This window comes from Alligator mississippiensis, chromosome 3, assembly GCF_030867095.1.
Source record: "Alligator mississippiensis isolate rAllMis1 chromosome 3, rAllMis1, whole genome shotgun sequence".
Classification (NCBI taxonomy): Eukaryota; Metazoa; Chordata; order Crocodylia; family Alligatoridae; genus Alligator; species Alligator mississippiensis.
In genome coordinates, this window is record NC_081826.1 from 65,418,359 (window position 1) to 65,436,443 (window position 18,085).

Sequence of the window (18,085 nt, forward strand, 5' to 3'; positions counted from 1 at the left end):
CGTGCAAGTTAAAGCAAAGCCACCAGGCAGCATTTCTGTGGGGATGTTGCAACGGAGCTGATGATCACTGGCCATTGTTATGTGTAGCAAATTGGTTTGGCTACAGCTCGACACCCCCTTTGCTCATTTAGCAAATGTCCATTCAGCAGTAGGGAGTTAGACCCAGTGCAATGGAGAAGCCAAACTAAACAGGCTTTTCCTGCAGCCCTGCCTGGACTTCCACTTCCATCCCTGGTTTGCAGTAGTGAGAGAGCGCTTGCTTAACCCCTGCCATGCCTGAAAAAAGAGGATCTCTGATAAGGGTGAAGGGAGAAACTCTGCTAGGGGTTGCTAGGATCAAGAGCCCACTGTGTTGTGGGACAGGCAAAGGGGAAGGTGGTCGTGATCGGGGGAGTAAATACTTTCCCTACAACTTCTGCTGTTGGCTCTCCTGGAGCGACAGGGGGACAAGCACAGCGAAACAGCCGTGCCCTGTGTCCAGACTAGCAATCCAGAGGAGGGCAAGAGCTGAGCATCCACGTGGCCCCAGAGTGGCTTTTCCAGCTGCCTTCCCGCAGCGGAGGAGGAGCAGTAATGAATGAGCCCCGGGGAGCTCAGAGCCCAGGACAATTAGCTGCGCTGCAAATGGAAGGGGGCTCTGATCGGCGCCAGCCTCGGAGCAGCCGGGGTCACCTCAAGGAACCGGACTGAAGAGCGAGGCTGCTTCGCTTCTCCTTGACGAGGCAACGTGGGAAGTTAGGGCTTGTTTAGCGGACAATCTGGTTTTAAGGAGGAAAAGAAACGCCAGGCGATCGCTGCATTTCAGGCTGCTAGCGAGCCGGGGCTGCCCGACTTCCTTCAAAGTTTTGTACCTGCTCGGCAATGGCTCTGCCCTCTGATGGACAGCCCGGTGCAACCACTGTTGGCCAGGGGCGAAATCAAAGCTACAGATGCTCTAGGTAGTACTCGGACCGGTGGCTCAATCATTTAACACCCCCCTCCCCCCGAAAAAAGTGTTAATTGCTGTCCAGGTTCCCCAGCACGTGGATAATTTATTTCGACTGCTGCATTTTAATTAAAAGCAAACTTATTTATGTTTCTCATGTTTATATGGCGCGGTTTAATTGCGCCTCGCCCTTTTTCTTCCACCCTAAATCACATTTTCATTAAAGGTTTTTAATAAGAAAACTCACTTGACCACTACTCATTATCTGCTCCCCTCCACGCACACAAGTTCACTTACCCATTCATTTATTCACTTACTCATTCCAGCAGATCCGCTGCAACTGCTGCTAGCAGGGATGTGAGCACTCATAATTATTTGTCAAAGTCTGCAAAGTGTATTATCCCTTTTTCTAGTGGTAATTAGTTACCATAGCATCTAATACGTAAATGTGCCCAGAGCACACCATTAACAGTTAAACGGAGGATTCAATTTAACACATGATTATATCTTTCATAAGTCATTACATTAGGAAAGTCAATGTCACTCATGCTGGGACAATCCCAGGCTTAGAAGGGGGGGGGGGAGCAGGCTGTCTTGGCAACCGGAGCTAGGGGTGTTTTGGGAGAAGGCTGGGAAAGTGATCTCGGGGTGGCTGGAAATGCCACAAAGGCTCTTCCAGGGGATCGTCGGCTCTGATGAAGTGATTCATCGAGTGAGAAGGGGAAAATCCCCCCTACGCGCGCCCACACACACACGACAATTTGCAAGACCTGTTCAGTGCCTGCACCAGCTCCGGTTCCGTGTCAGTCCCCAAGGATGCTGCTGATTACAGGGTGATGGGAATGAAGTGTTACAAAGCTGCGATCGGGAGCTCACACAGCCTCGACCCTTCCCTCCCCCCACCCCCAAAACAGAGAGAGGAATAATGCGACCACAACTCAGCCCTTGAGAAGATGAGAGGGCCAGCAGTGAAACCCATTTTCTGAGCCATCCTTGCTGATCCTTTTTTTTTTTTTTTTTTTTATGGCTCTGCTAAATCTCATAATCCAAGATTAAAGGGGGGGGGGGGGGGTTAAATCTACTCTAAGAAAAAACAACACAGGGTTAATTGAAACCCCAGAAGTCAGCTACTTGAATCAGAGGTGAACTACATGTGTGGCTCCAAACGATCTTTTATCTCAGCTGACATCTCCATCCTCTAAATGTCAAGTTTCCCAGGACTACTCTGCTGGTGGGGCAGGCACCAAACTTTTTGGTCACTCCCCAGCATGCAAAGCACGTGCAGATCCAGGCACTCACTGCAGGGCCCAGTGTGTGTCCGCGGGCAGCTCTGGGCCCTCCCAGCTCCTTCCCGGGGGTGATCTGCTCTTTTCCAGCGTGCATGTCAGGAGAGGAGCCTGCAAGAGCAGTTCAAAAAAGTTTGAACCAGCCTCTCCATTCATCACTCCCTTCACCTGGTTGCCCAGAGCACAGAGCCATCATGTCCTTTGGGCAGGGAGTTATTAAAACCCCAGTGCCCTGTCTTTCTTGTCCAATTCATTATTTGTTCCCCGGCTCTATTTCTCGCCATAATTGAGCAGCATCCGCACCTACGAGGGGAATATTTCAGGGAAGCCTGCTTTGTAATGAGAAATATTAAGCAGTAAATCTTGCAGCAAATGCGCCCTGCGCTGTTAATATGCGCGCACACACACATACACACACACGCACAAAGCCGGGCTGGTGGCTCCGGTTAATTCCTAATCAGAATGATGGACAGCAGAGACAGAACAATACAAACTAATGGCTGTGTTGCTGATCACTTTACCCCTTGATTAAAGACACCCAATTATGGCGCAGAACAGTGTCGTAATTATGTTCCTTAATCACATCCAGGAGGTTTAATTGCCTTAACGATGTGTTTCATTAAATGAATTTAGGTATTATAGTCGACAGTTTTCATACACAGTTGTTTTCAAATTAACATAATATTAGACATCGTCATGGAAATTGTTTTAATAATCATAATTAGACGCACCCAGGCTTTGTCTAGTAAATGCTGAGAGACGGCTCTCCTTGCGCCTGGGGGCCGATCTGCCCACCCTCTCTGGGCTGCCTTCCCACCGCTTCGTGGCACTTTACAGTTATGTTTCCTGAAAAGTTACAGGTCCTGATTAATCTTTTCGGATGGGAAGTGGAGCAGAAAATGTTTCTCCCCTTCCTACCACGGTGGGTGCCATTTAGGGAAATCATTCGGAGACTGCAAGCCAGCGGTTGGAACAGCTGGATCTCCAGCACGGACCTTCTGGCCTGGGGCATGGGCTCCCTGGCTAGCCGGGGTCCCCCGGGTGCCCGAGCTGCGCTCGCCCTCCAGCCCGGCGCGGGCAGGTCCTGCGCGCTTCCCCGTCACTTGTGTGCGCGGCTCTGTTCCTAATCCAGACTGACTGATCTCCTAGTGCGCGCAGGGAGGAGAGCCTGGGACTGGCAGAGGCTGCCCATCGTCCGCAAAAAGCCCGTCTACCAAACTTTTTGTGCGTCTGTAACCTGGCCTGGGGGGCCTCTCCCAGCCATTTCAGGTCACCCCGCCCCCGGGGAGCTGGCTTGTTTTTTGGCACTGCTGCAGCTCAGATTCTGCTGTTTTCTCTCGGAGCTGGGAGTGTGAAGGTAGCCTTCACTCATCCTGGGAAAAGGAGCGCATGGGCCTCTCTCTTCCTCTGTGCCTTTCTCCCACTGTCATTTAAGCAGGCGACTAAAAGCAATGTCTCTATGTCAAGACCTTTCCTGCCACGGGCCCTGGAATATACCGCCTGGGTGTGTTTCAGGTAGCCGACCCAAGCAAGAGAAAGCAGAGGATTTCCCCCTCTTTTTTAAGACAAAGCACAGCATAATACAAACGTTTGTTCAAAATATTTTAATAAAGATTCTTTCCGACATAGATACACATACAAACGATCGTACATTGCTGTCATCATCTGATTGACCTATTTAATATATAGCACTCTTTACACATCCATGACCTGCCAACAGATTCATCATGGCTCCTTTTTTGCCATCCAAACTGACAGTCCGAATTTGTATTATCTGCAAGGAGTGGAAAATAGCAGGACTCGTTTTTGAAGGGAGGGGGGGAAAAAAAAATCTTGATTTACAAATGGCAGAGACAGCCACCCAGCCATGCAAACTCAAACTGAAAGCTCACTTTGGGTAAATAGCTACTTCTTGCTCTTCATTTCTTAATATACTTAGAAAAATAATAACAAAAACAAACAAACAAAAAGGTTTCACGCGTTCTGCAAGTCAGTCAGCCTAGAGTAGTTCAACTTAAATAGTCATCCACAGACAGAATAATTTACATACATATTAAAAGCAATTAAATTATACTTTTGCAAAACAGAAAATATATATATATATATATATATATATATGTGCACAGCGCCTGGAACAACATTAGCTTGACAAATAATCTTTCTTATAGGAGCTATTTGCTGTGATGCCTTGTCAAAAGTAAATAGCTGTTACCTTTTATACTGCAAAGAATACCCTTAAAAAAAAAAAGAAAGAAAAAAGGAAAATGGTTCATTCAGCAATTAAGAATACACCTTTCCTGTAATTTTTTTGGACTGAAGCAATTTATTAAAGCTCAATTTAAATACAGGGATGATGCAACTTAAAATCCAGCTGACCTTTCAGAAACCTCAGCAGCTCTGATACAGCAATAGTTCTGGTTATACTTTGTTGGCAAATGAAACGCTCGCAACACTTGGCACACAGTTTAATCCATAGGACAGAATTGGAGAAGCGTTTAAAAAAGAAAAGAAGAAGAAAAAAAAGCAAATAATAATAAAGCTGCACATAAGACCCGTGACCTTAACACATGATAAAATGGTGTTGGCATGAAAGGGGTCATTGAAAGAATAACAAATAAATAGCCTGTCTTGTTTATACATCATTGCAAAGTGGAAGGGACCAAGGTGCACAGATTTTTTTTTCCTCTTTTAAAATGCAGTACTTTCAGCCACACGGAGTAGGGGTTTTTTTTTCTTCTTCTTCTCTCCTCTCTCTCTTCTTGTTTCAACCGATCTCGCCCAAAACTTCGCGCATTTCCACGGGCTCAAAGTTTGAGACAATCATCATCATAAAAAAAAAAGTATTTTTCTTCCTAGCGATGCTTCGGGCACTTGCTTGGGAGGGCCTTTTGGAGGAGAAGGAGCCCGACCCCACTGAAGGGGGCTCGCCAGCGTGGTCCCCAGTGCCCCTTCCGCTCGGGCTGGAGCCTGCCCACCTCGGCCGCGCTCCCGCAGGTCCCAGTTCTTAGCAAGCTGGATGGAAACCGGGTGGAGAGAAGGGGGTCGGGGGGGGGGGGGAAAGGGGTTCATCTTTTTTTGGAGGGGGGTCGCTTTCCCTTCCCTTCCTCCCCTCTCTGCTCGGTCTTTGTCCGCACTCTCACTCGCACTCACACACACAGACGCTGCCAGATAGTTCGTAGCAACAGATTTTTGACTTCGCTGAGGTCTCGGTTGCGATCAAGCCCCCTCCCCCAGGAGATGCCCGAGCCTCCCGGCCCCGCTAGGCACCGCGGGGGAGTTGGAGGAGTTCGCACGAGTCTCTGCGTCTCGGCCCCCAGCCCACCCCGGCCCGGCCGCCCCCCGGGGGCGCGTGTCCTAAGGCTTCTCCGTGCACTGTTTGCAGAGGCTGGAGGAGACGCTGTTGAAGAGGGCACATTTCTCCGGGCAGGAGGTGGCGGGGGGCAGGCCGGCGCTGAAGGGGTAGCCGGCCGCCTGGTCGTAGGCACCGAGGGCGGGGTGCAGGGCGGCCGCCGCCGCCGCCGCCGCCGCCGCCGAGCTGGGCAGGGAGGCGGCCGAGATGGCCTGGCCCTGGTTGAGGTACGCCACGAGGCGCCGCATCTCCTCGAGAGCCTGCGCCTGCATGAGGATGTAGTTCTTGGCCAGCAGCAGCGTGGCGATCTTGGAGAGCTTCCGCACCGAGGGGCTGTGCGCGTAGGGGATCACGGCGCGCAGCTCGTCCAGCGCGTCGTTCAGGTCGTGCATCCGCCGCCGCTCGCGCGCGTTGATGTTGAGCCGCAGCGCCTTCTGCTCCTTGGACTTCTTGCCGCCGTGACCGTGGCCGTGGCTGTTGGAGCAGCCGCCCTCGGCCGCCTTGAGGGCGCCCCCGCCGCCGCCGGCAGCGCCCCCCGCGCCGGGCGAGGCGGCCCGCGGGGCCCCGCCGCGCAGCACCAGGTCGCAGCGGCCGTCGCTGTCGTCGTCGGGGCTCTGCTCGCCGCTGCTCTCGCCGCGCCCGCCGCCCTCGCCGTACTTGCCGCACACGGAGCCGGCGGGCAGGGCCAGCGGGTCCCCCCCGGCGCCCACGGGCTGCAGCAGCGCCTCGGGGTCGGCCGGCTCGAAGCAGCCGAGGGGCGAGGGCTGGCGGTCGCGCTGGTGGGACAGGTCGAGCCCCGGCGGCTGGCGGAAGGCGGACTCCATCCTCTTGGCCGAGGCGCCGAGCGTCTTGTGGAACAAGTCCTCCTCGGCCGCCAGGCTCAGCGCCCTCTCCATCGGCCCCTCCGGACGCCGGGTCCTCCTCCTCCGCCTCCGCCTCCTCCTCCCCCCTCCGCCGCCGCTTCTCCTCCGCGGCCCCGAGCCGCCGGGGCTGGGCTGGGCTGGGCCGGGCCGGGCCGGGCCGGGCCGGGCCGGGCTGGGCGGGGGGCTCCGGGCGGCGGCGGCTCGGCTCGGCGCGGCGCGGCGCGGCGCGGCTCGGCTCTCAGCGCGCGGCGTGCTCGGGCATTGTGAGCCGCCGGCAGCCCCCGTTTATCTTGCTCGGCTTCACCTTCAAGAGATTTCCGGACCCATCAACCAGCCGCCGCCACAGACGGGGGAGGCTTTTACATCATTATCTCGGAGAGTAGGTTATTATGAGGAAGACTCGCCTGTTGGGACAGAGCTTTCCACCCAATCAGGTTAACGTTGTAATTAATAGGATTAAAACGGTAACAAACAATCCCCGGCGCTAGCTGGCCCTGAGTCGGAATCGTTTCATTTCCCAGCTCTGAAGACAGGCATCAGCTAGAGCTTTATAAAAGGCGCCTGCTCCATTCTTCTCCCTGCCATCTGTATACACAGCTTAACGCATATGTTTGCAAGGCGTTGTGTCCTGTTAGGAACCCAACAACTGCCTTTAGCTTGACATGTGTGGCGACTTTCACTCATCAATGAGCACACTAAAAGCCCTGCTCAGAGCTGAGGAGGTTCTTTGCCTCCTTCAGCAAATTGCAGCCCTGCACTGCAGAGAAGCCCCCCTGGCAGCCCGGGCTCCTGAGAGCGGACTTCAGCTCACTTCGCCCCCCTCCTCCCCGGGCAGCCCTGCACTCGGCCAGGCTGGGGGCCCATTGCTCACCAGCCACTGGCAGCTCACCTTGGGTTCAGACCACCCCCCGCCCTTTTGGATCCCAGTTCAGGACAAAGTGTCGACGTCCCCCAATTTTGTCATTGCCCCAGCAGCAGATTGCAGTTTAAGAGTAATTGCCCCCTATGTATCAATAATAATAATAATAATAATAAACACCAGTTAGCTTTAAAATGAGGTGGCTGGGGTTTGTTTTTTTTTTAACAAAGGAAGAAACTTTTCTACTGATCACACTCTTCAAAGCCTCTTTCTTCCCCTGCATGGTTTTATACAAAGACCCCCCCCCCCCCCGAAACACACACACACCTTGCACAACTCAGCAATGCCTAATGGTTTGTGCATCTGACAGTATCAGGTAAACGTAAGGTCATCTCAGCATTTAGGTCATTAGTATCTATCTATCTATCTATCTATCTATCTATCTATCTATCTATCTATCTATCTATCTATCTATCTATCTATCTTCCTGGGCGTCAGTGCCCAAATCTCTCCATTGCAAGGCAATGCAGTCAGGTCCTGAGCCTGGAGTGCAAACATGAGAGTATTTGTCTAAAATTTGTCCAAGTGATCCTCTAATAGCAGAAACAAGCAGCCCTTTCTCCCGTTATTGTAATCGCTCTGAAAGCACATGGTATTTAGTGGCAGGTTTTCATTCTTATGACATCAGTAAAAACAATATTTCCCAACACTTCCAGTAAATCATTCTTATGTGGCAGAATTACTGAAGGCTATGAAATTTTTGGTTTCTCTGGTTTCATTAAAAACCTTTTAATTGTGTCTTTCAGAGTTGGCCCCAGGTGCTGGACTCTTTTCATTACATTTTGCTCTAATGTGATGAAATTCTAATTCTCTCCTTACCATATGGTTAAATTTCCCCACTGAGAATTAGTTGAAAAAGGAGAAATAATCTATTAATCTCTGTAATAGATTCACAAATGAGGTTTGCCACAGAACCTGTTTTTGAATGGTAATATCTGAACAGTTGGGTGCCTTGTTTCAGGAAAGAAAGGACCAGGCTACAACAGGAACGTTTGAATTTTCACCTGGAAAGAATGAAAAGAAGCCAAGCGGCAGTTTTCAAAGTAATTGACTGAGATTTCATCTAGCAAGGACATAACTACAATACAGACCTCAGTCACCTCGTGTCTCTGTATTAAAAATGAACAAACAAACCGAGCCCTCCAGAGGAGGGGGTGGCGCCCCCCGCCTCCCCCTCCTCTCCCCTCACCCATGGCTTGTGCACATGTCTCTGGTTGCAATCCAAAGTACACGTTCAAATGAATGCACGTCTCCCCCACTCCCTTTCCCAGAGATGCCTCTGTTAACTTCTATCATTATTAATCCAAAGGCATTTTAGGTTTATTGTTTTCCAATTAGCAACTTCATTTTCACTGGGATCATAAACAAGGGGCTTTATCATCACAGTAGGGGTTTTTTTTATCTGTTTAATATCAACTTGTAAAACTCATTTGATCACTTAAGGCTGCAGATACTATTATTGTAATTTGATGGTGTCAGGACAAGCGGTTTATTGCTCGTAGCTTATTTCTTCGAAGGCAGAAGACTTTTTGGAGAGCTCTCACGTTGATATATGGCCCCATTCATCCTGTCTTTCTCTTTTGCTTGAAACTTTTCGGATGGTGTGTTCACCTGCTCAGTAAGCAGTTTGGGAGATGAGAGATGGGAGGGCTCAGATGTTGATACAAAGTTAAAGACAGTTTATGATCTGCATGACCCTGGTTACAGACCGGGGGGATCTGAGTGATTCATGCTTTTTCACTGTTTGGGCAGGTGGAAAACTTCATCACAGACAGGTGCACTGACAGTCAGGCATTAGATGAACAGTGGCACTTTATAATTTCCAGTGGGGCATAATTGGGTATCGCCCATCTTCTGTTTTCCTCCAGGTATTAGGTGCTCACCTGACTAAACGCAGTATCTAGCTGCCTGTTTCTGGATCTGCAAGATCTGATCTGCATCTTGATCTGTCTCTGATCTGCATCAGTCACCTTTCTGGTCCTTCCTTTCTGACCTGCCAAACTTGGAACTTTCTATCCAACTGCAACTTGTATTTCCCAAGAAAAAAAAAGTGCCTCTCAGGCTTGGCTGGCATAAGCCAACCTGTACCAAGCCCCTGCGGGCTCACTGGAGAAGGTGGCTGTTTAACAGTCCCCAGTAACTTTAGTTTGGAAGCAGGCAGAAGAATTTATAGAAGCTTTAAATGCGGGGCTTATAAAAATACCGAGGAATGGTCTTTGAGGTTTATACACTCGTAAACTTTTGCTGATTGCTTCTGGGAAGTTGTCAGGCATTTAACACTGCATTTATCTTACAGTGCAATGAAAACACATCTGCCCAGTGTCTCGTTACCTGGTTTAATTGTAACACAGCCCTATGTCACTGACTAGACTCCATCTCTTTCATTATTTCCGTAGCAAAAGCAGCCAGGATCCGAGGTGAAGAAGGGAAGGAAACAAACAGGCGAACAAATCAGACAACTTTGCCATTATGCCTAAAGGAAGCATAAAGTGCTGGGAACTTTCCTAGGCTGCGGGGCAGAGCATTAATCGGGAGGAGCAGGGCGGATGGAGAGAGCGACGCCCCTTTTCAGGTACTGACCTAGGTTTCGAGAAGTTTATTTCTGGGAACTGCAGGCAGGCTGAAGTTTGGCTGTCTGCTATCACGTCGCCCAGGAAAGGCAGACTAGTCCTAAATATTAAGCTATAAACTTTAATGGACCATCTAGCCGCACTAAAATTAAAAAACACTTTAAATGTTAATAGACTCAGGGAATACAAATTAGAGTAAACACAAGTTGTTATTGAGATCGTGAAGGCAGATCTTTTTTTTTTCTTTTTGGTTAAGGAACTGGAGTATGAAACTAGATCCAGGTACCTAATGCTCAACCTCTAAAGCTCTGGGTCTCGTGTTCAGCCTGTGGGAGGGCGCTTGAAAGCCCCCCTCAGCAACCAGGGCACCCAGGAGAGCATGAAGTTGTGGTTTCCGTTTGCTGTAAAAGTCTCGAGAAGGGCAGAACGTCCCATTATGTCTAGATGTGCCCAGAAGTTTAATGAAATCCAGGTGTATTTTATAAAGATTAAGAGAGTTTCATTACACGCAGAGGGAATACGTGTGTTTCCCTGCAGCTTTGACATGCTTGGGAAATAGTCAGCATTTCACTAATGCCACAAGGGCAGCTCTGGGATCAAGCTAATATTGCTATTACATTCAACTTTCTCCCTCTCTGATCTTGCCAAAACAGTTCAGAAGTGTGTCCCTACACAGCTAGGTGCATATGAAACACAAGTTAAGTGAAAGCCAAGCCAAGTGTCAGGCTGAACAGACAGTTGTAGCTGTTCCCCCCCCCCCCAAGTTGTAGTATTTCCTACTTTCTTCTATTGTTAATACAATTTTCGAGATACTTTATGCTCATCCGAACAATATCTTGTAAAACGTTTAATCTCAGATACACTTCAACGAAGTCCAGTGAGAAATGTATGGATTCAAAAAAAGTTGTACCCTTTCGTCACTTTTCCCAACAAAATCATCTGTCTTTAAAAATGAAACTACTATGAGCATATAGATTGGACCCTTGGCAAGTCAAAGGGCTGGGAGTTGTATCCCAGCACCTGGATGAAACACTTGATTTTTGGTTAAATCAGCCTGTGGACTAGATAATCCATAAACACATCATAAACACATCATTTTGCAGTTGTCCGATTTGGATTTTAGAAGCTGCAAAAGTGAATGCTTTCAAGGGGACACAACAGAGGTGCTAAGCAACCCCCCAAACCTGTCTTCCCACCAATACAGATTTATTCCTAGTATTTTATTTATTTCTTGCAATTTGTCTTAGTAAGTGAAAGCCAATTTGACACTCAAACATATTGAGCAGTAATAGGGCTTTGCTGTAGCCCCAAGGAATTTCATGTGTTTCTTGGGACTTGGTGACGGGCTTTAAATACTCACTAGCGTTCAAAAACTACCAGACAGAGAAGAGCAGGGTGTTTAAAATTATTTATTCATGTATTAGATAAGGTAAGGGATAGACGAGAAGTACTGGCACTAGGAAAATAGGTTGTAACTTGTCAGCAGCACCTACTTCTGAAATAATTATCTCGATCCCCACCGCACAGGGGGGCTAGACACAGGGCTACGCAAATGCTGGGCAGAACTCCCCTTTGTGACTAAAACGACTCGGCTAGCTGCTCACTTTCCAGTTTCCAAGCAATTAAAGGTAAAAATGTCCCATGCAGGGGAAACGTTTCCAATCAGGATACAAATCCCATTTGAAAGTAAGGAGTTTGAAGCTACCCCTTACTTGAACAGTGTTTTTAAAAACTGGTTTTGAAGACTATTTCTAAAGCATTCAAAGCTTAAACTGAGAGAGGGCTACGTGCCTAAAGGGGGCTTTTAAAAGAGCTGGTGAGTGGGCTCTCCGTAGAGAATTGAAGTCCACTCTGGTATCTGTGGAAGGATAAATACTGCTGTACCTTTTGCAGCAAGTTTACATCTGGTTAAGCTGCAAATATGAAGACAGAAAAAAAAAAATCACCCTTTTTATGGGACATTCTTCCCTTTGCCCCGTGTCTTTGCATTTGAATTAGAAAAGCAAATAACTTTTTTTTTTGTTTTGCTCGCCAGTGTTACAGCACACATACCTGGCCTCCCTCAGCCCTGCTCTAACAGCTCTACAGAGATGAAGAACAGACATAAACTTTTCAGTAATTTGGACAGGGAGAAAACACGTGGAATAAAGTAAAATGCCTGGTCTAGTGCGATTGCATTGCTTTTTTTTTTTTTTTTTTTTTTTTTTTTATAAATCACTAAGTTTAGCAATACCGCTTTATTACAGATTAGAAAGGGTGGGGGGAGGGGATTGTTAAGTGGGAACCGGAAAACACTTATTTGCAGAGCAGTTTGCTTTGATTCAGACCCTAGCCCTTTCCTGTCTTAAAGTTATGCAATGCTCCAGTTTCCCTTTCATTTCTGTCTGAATCCACAAAGGAACCCTGATGAAAAATTACACATTGACAAGGATGCTTCGCCCCGCGATTTAAAATCCACAGCACCATCTCCTGGCGTTTTAGGAGAAAAGCATGCCAGTTATTGGAGGGTACTGCAGAGATTCTGCAGGTTGAAAACAGAAGAATCAGTTTTAATCTGTAGCTACAATAAATACAAAAAGTTTAAAACTTTTTTTTATCAGTAGCCTGAGAAGATATTCCGGTACAGATAACAGATCCCTCTATTCTTTCTGTTTCTCATGTAAAACTGAAGTCTGTTGGATAAATGGATATTATTGAAAGAGAGACAAGGGCATTTCAGAGGTTTTATATATATGTAAATACAATGGAATAAGTTTCTTGAAATATACTTTGGGGATATATGACAATGTTGGTGTGGGGAGGGACATCACACCTTTTATGCAAGCAAAGATGAATTTATGCAATATTAAGGGTGAGATCTGCAAAGAAGATGCAGTTCAGTTGCCCAGATGCCACTGAAATATGGTACATTTTATTTTACCTTTAAAATTACAGGATCAACGATTAGAGATAGGGGCCCGGTTTCATTTATATGATTTATATTATTAATAACTTGCTCGTCCTTCCTAAACACACACACACACACACACACACACACACACACACACACACACACACACACACACACACAACCTTTGTAGGCCATTTAAGCTATTCTCTTTTCATCCATACTTTAGGGCTTTGTTCAGTTTTAAATATTCCTGATTTGACTTCCTTTTGCAGAGTATTCTTCTAAGTAACTGATCTGACTGTTAGCATTCTGCCCCCTGACATTCAACCTAAATTGTGCTTTTCCCAATTCTGCCCATTTGCCTCTTCCCTCCTCCCAGCACCTTTTGGTACTCAGTCCAGTTCTTCTTCTTCCTGCACATCTGTTCCTTTCCAAAACTTGTGGGACAGATTTGTACACTATGTAAATTGTTATAGGTCCACTGAAGTCAATAGAGCTATAGAAGCTTATATAAGATGAGGCTTTCAACTTAGTTTGCTTTCCTTTCTCTCTTTGAGACTTACTCCCATTTTCTATATTCAGGTAGGGCTTGTACTGAAGGAAAATAGAGATTTGCTAGGGTAAGAAATACAGGAGTTGGCCCTGATAGTCATGGCTTGGCCAAGGTAGCACATATTTATTATTTCATATTTCAATGCAAATCAACTTATTTAGCCCTTTTATATATTTTCCATTTCTCTTGAACTCCTTCCAGATTGTCAATACATGTCTAGTACTGAGGTACTCAAACTTGGAAGCAGCATTCTAGGTGCCATCTCATCAGTGTTGTATATTGAGAGGGGCATCTATCATTTCTCCAGGACCTGACACAATGGCTTTGTACTAAAAGCCCAAAAATCGTATTGAATTTTTTGTCACTCTGTTGCACTGAAAGCTCCTATTTAATTTACTGAAGCCCATACAATCCTATATGTATGTAGGTTTGCATGTATATTACATCTACTGTATTCTCTTCAGCCTCCATTTTACATGATAAAAAGCTCGTGTGTGGCATGTTTGCCTCTTTATAAATCCATGCTGTTTATTGACTGTGGTTCCTCTCTCTCTTAGGGTACTTAGGAATTTTTTTCCTTTTTAATATCTTTTCCACTGTATTACTACAGATTGAAGTTAGACTTACCAGATGGTAAGTGACAGGTTCACTCTTTCTCTCCCTCCCTTCCTGCCTTTTCTAAAGACCAGTAACATGCTCCCTTCTTTCTAAGCCTCTCAGGCCTCACTAATTTTCCATAACTATTTAAAAATAATTGCTAGTGGTAAGTTCATTAGATATCTTTCTTTACACTTTACAATACACATCATCCAGTCTCGATCAGGTTTTATATATTACATTTTTTCTCAGTTTCTACTCACCTCCTTTCTCATGACAGTTATATCTACAAGGTCTTTAGTCCCCATTGTTCTTTAACACCTGTCTTTATTTTTCTTAAAAAGTACAGTTCAGTAGTTCTGCTATTTCAGAATTGTCAATAAATCATTCCCCTCCTCATCACCTCATGGACCTGTTTTCTTCCCAGTAATCTCCTCTCCCCCTTATCCACATATAATTAAAAGATCATTTAGAAGACACACACATCTAAAATAGTGAAGCCATTAGCTGTAGTGAATAATATACAAATGAATACTAGCAACTTTGTTATGCTCTATAAAGAAGGTAATTTTATATGTTTAATAACTTATCATGAGCATAAAATGTAAAAGTCTTGAAGAAATATAGTTCTTTAAGAATCACAAACCATATATTTAATAGAGAAAATATAGTTATGTGTTTTAAAGTCCCTTTAATATTTCAATTGGATTTTTTAAAATTAAAATGGTAGATCATTCACCCTTCTATCACCCCAGTCACCATCCTTGGTATCCAGAAAGAACAAAGGACGTTCCTTCTTGGATTACTTTCCTAAATTCATACTTTAATCTTTCAGTGGATGATGTTTTTCAAGCACACTCAGATGTCTGATTGTCAGCTTTATGTCTCAGGAAGTATTCCAGGCAATTCAAGTACAGTAAAGTATCTACATCTAGCAAGTCTCTGTGTACTATATAACTTTTATAGTCATTATAAAAAATAATTTATTGAAAAAACTTAAACCTTTTCCAACTCAACTGACTTTTGATTTAAATGTGTGTGCTCCTGGTTATGGTAATCAGTTGTGGTGGATGCTTTTTTCAGAATTAGGTTTGCTGTTTATATCACAAAGTTTAGAAGACATGAGAGTAACATCCTCTAAAAGATAGCATGTTCGCAGAAGCAGAGATATCTCAGCCCATGTTTCACTGTTACACTGTCTGAAATTGCACATAATACAAGGTAGGAGAACTTTTGCTTTCCCTAGGTCATATTTTTTCTTCTAAGTACTATTTCAATTTGCCTTCACTGTAATACAAAACTGGAACTCAGGAAATCTGGGGTATGTGTAGACTGGACCTGGGTTAATGTCACATGACAATAATGGGTAAGTAGTAACATAAATCATCAATATTTGTTTTTCTCTCTTCTAACTGGGTTTTTATTACCATAATTTTACATACGGTGTATGCCATATGGATTGGTTGCACGGAGGGGTGGAATGGTGGTGTTATTTGCTAATATTTCAAAAGTGTCATAAAGTGTTTACCTATTAGTAGAAGTCATGACCAAGAGGAAAGTACCATATAACAATGCTTAGCTTCTATTAGTACTGTACTGCTAGCTCATGATGATTTTGGACCAAATGATTGTAATCGATTTGAGCTTGTTGTTTGGTTTAGAGGCAAAACCCCAAATCCCGCAACTGGTTTTGTGTGGGCAGAATATCACTGACAGATATTTAAGATTGCCATCCCCACTGCCAGCATAGTTGTCAGTGTTGGAAGCGCAATGAGGAATAGAGAGGAGTGAATGTCACTATGCTCTTTGATCTCTGGATACTGGAGTCTGGCATCTGCATAAATTTAGAGCAGCCTTGGTGTTGTTTTAACTTGTATCGGGGACTGAATTTATCTCTTGACCTGATCCAGGGTCACAGGCAGTGTACAGCAACCTACCTTGTTGTTTATCAAATTCTACTCCAAGTGCATTTTGGCTTGAGCCAAGGATTGGGACCAAATAATACATTTTTGAAAAAAATGCTACATTTCATTTTTGTTAGAAACTTGGATATACTTGGATTTATGATGAAACATTTATGTAACAAAGCTACAATGCTTCCTTTCCTGCTGCCAAACAGAATTTCAGGTACCAAATACCTCTTACACAACTTCCTTTCTGAGAATAAAAGCCAGTGATCAGAAAATGCTTGAGGGTTGACAAAAGCATTTAATGTTCTATAGTTCCTAACCAGGCTGTCACAGAGACTTACAGATGCCCTCCTTGCAATATTTATTTGATTGTTCCAGTAGAAGAATGCTGGAGGGATGGGGCTGGGTGGAACACAGACTGAATCCACCAAGGTGACAGCTATCATTTAAAGTCCAAGTTTGCACTAAAATAAGAACATATTTCAAACTGATGGGGTTTTAGGGAGAGGGAGGGTGTTGGCTTGTTTCCCCACAGACTGTTACATTTGGGCAATGGATTGATTAACTGGGTTTATGGGTCATAAACTGTGTTTAAAGTAAATTGCTGCATGAGGCAAGGCTGCATACCTTAATCCAGGGGTCAGCAACGTTTTTGGGCAGTGCCAAAAACGCCCATAACTTCAATTTGTAAGATGTTGGCATGCCATGGGCAGATGGTAGGGGAGCTGTGAGGGGCCTGATCCTTTCTCGCCGTCCACCCCAAGACGTGAGTGCCAAGGAAAATGCCTTTGGGTGCCATGCTCTGTCACCCATGCTGGGGGTTGCCTACCCCGCCTTAATTTTTTGCTTAAAGAAAATGTCTAAGAAGCAGTATTTCAATTATGAGATGAATCTTGACCTGTGCAACACAGGCATCCCTGGTATATACTGGCAGAGAGAGGATATACACAGCCTTTTCCCATCCCTATTCCTCCATAGATCTGCATGGTAGCAGGATACTGCATTAGCTTGTATGCTCCAGCCCCCAAAGAGCATATTCAGGCTCCAACTTTCTGATAAATGTTAGGACTGTATGCATTAGAGAGACTTTCTTCCTACTTATTTTTAAAGGTCCAGTCTCCCCTACTCTCTTTGCATATACAGTTCTCATCATAATAGACTCCAAGCACCTAAAATCTTGCTGTTTTTCAGTGCTAGCTGCATTGGGCTCTAAAGCAGCAAGAGTTTTCTATGTGCAAACTGCTAGCAGAATAGCTCTGGTAAACACTGGTGAGATGACACTTTTAAACATGTTCCCTTTTAGCACAGTGAGTAAGGGCAGACTTTGCCTCTGTGCCACTGTCTGTCTTTTGCAGCACTACCCTTTACAGTGAGTGGCTTTAGTTATTTCTTCTATATTGGCATTGCTAGTAATCACCATGGGGCTGACTTCATTTCTATAAGAGATGCTTATTTTACCTCAGGGTATCTAATGCATATCTGCAATCCTGAGGTAAATTCACCAAATTCAACTTTGTACCCTCTCTTGGGGTTTACCTTAGGGTAAAACTAAAGTGCCTGTCTTCACTACTGTGTATTTAACTTGGGATAGCTGACATGTGTTGGTCATCAAAGAAAAAAAAACAACCATTTTTGCAATGGTGACAAGAGCTGTATATTCACCAAAGGTATGAGTGTATCCCTGTCAGGCCAGGCCTCTCTTGCTCTGCTAATTGGTACCATGTAAACCAGCACAGCCTGTTCTACCGCTGGGTTGTCGGTGACTAACCCGGCGCCTCCACCTGGCTTGCCTTGGGTGAGGAGGGTGTGTGGACACCCAGAAGGACTAAAAACAAAACCTGTCAAAGGGCAGATGAGCTCCCTGTGAGACAACAGCCATCCAGACCCGGAGAGGAGATAGGTGCCATTGAGTCACTTTGCCCAAAGAATCTCCAATGATGCAGCGCATCTAAGGTGCCCCAACAGTCACAGTGGCCTCAGGACTGACTTGACTTGACTTGATGAGTGTGAATAGCTCCACTGAAATTGAGTTGTATTCATGCTGATGACCAAGTTAGATCCATGTTTCCATAATTTACAGTTTAGGCACTGTTTTTAAAGATAACTCCCATGTTATTCAGGAAGTCCAAGTCCAACTATGCAGTCCACAGCACATTGTTATCATTGTAATGCTATTGATTTGGATTCTCTGATAAAGTTAATTGACTGAATCAGGGCAAATTT

General features: G+C 45.6%; 1 protein-coding gene across 1 annotated transcript; it reads right to left on the bottom strand.

The window, feature by feature from the left end:
• Positions 1-3,800: 3,800 nt before the first annotated feature.
• On the bottom strand, positions 3,801-7,234 carry BHLHE22 (basic helix-loop-helix family member e22). Its single transcript, XM_059724045.1, has one exon. The coding sequence runs from the start codon at positions 6,454-6,456 to the stop codon at positions 5,566-5,568; it is 891 nt and encodes a 296-aa protein (XP_059580028.1). The 5' UTR covers positions 6,457-7,234; the 3' UTR covers positions 3,801-5,565.
• Between the last annotated feature and the right edge of the window lie 10,851 nt (positions 7,235-18,085).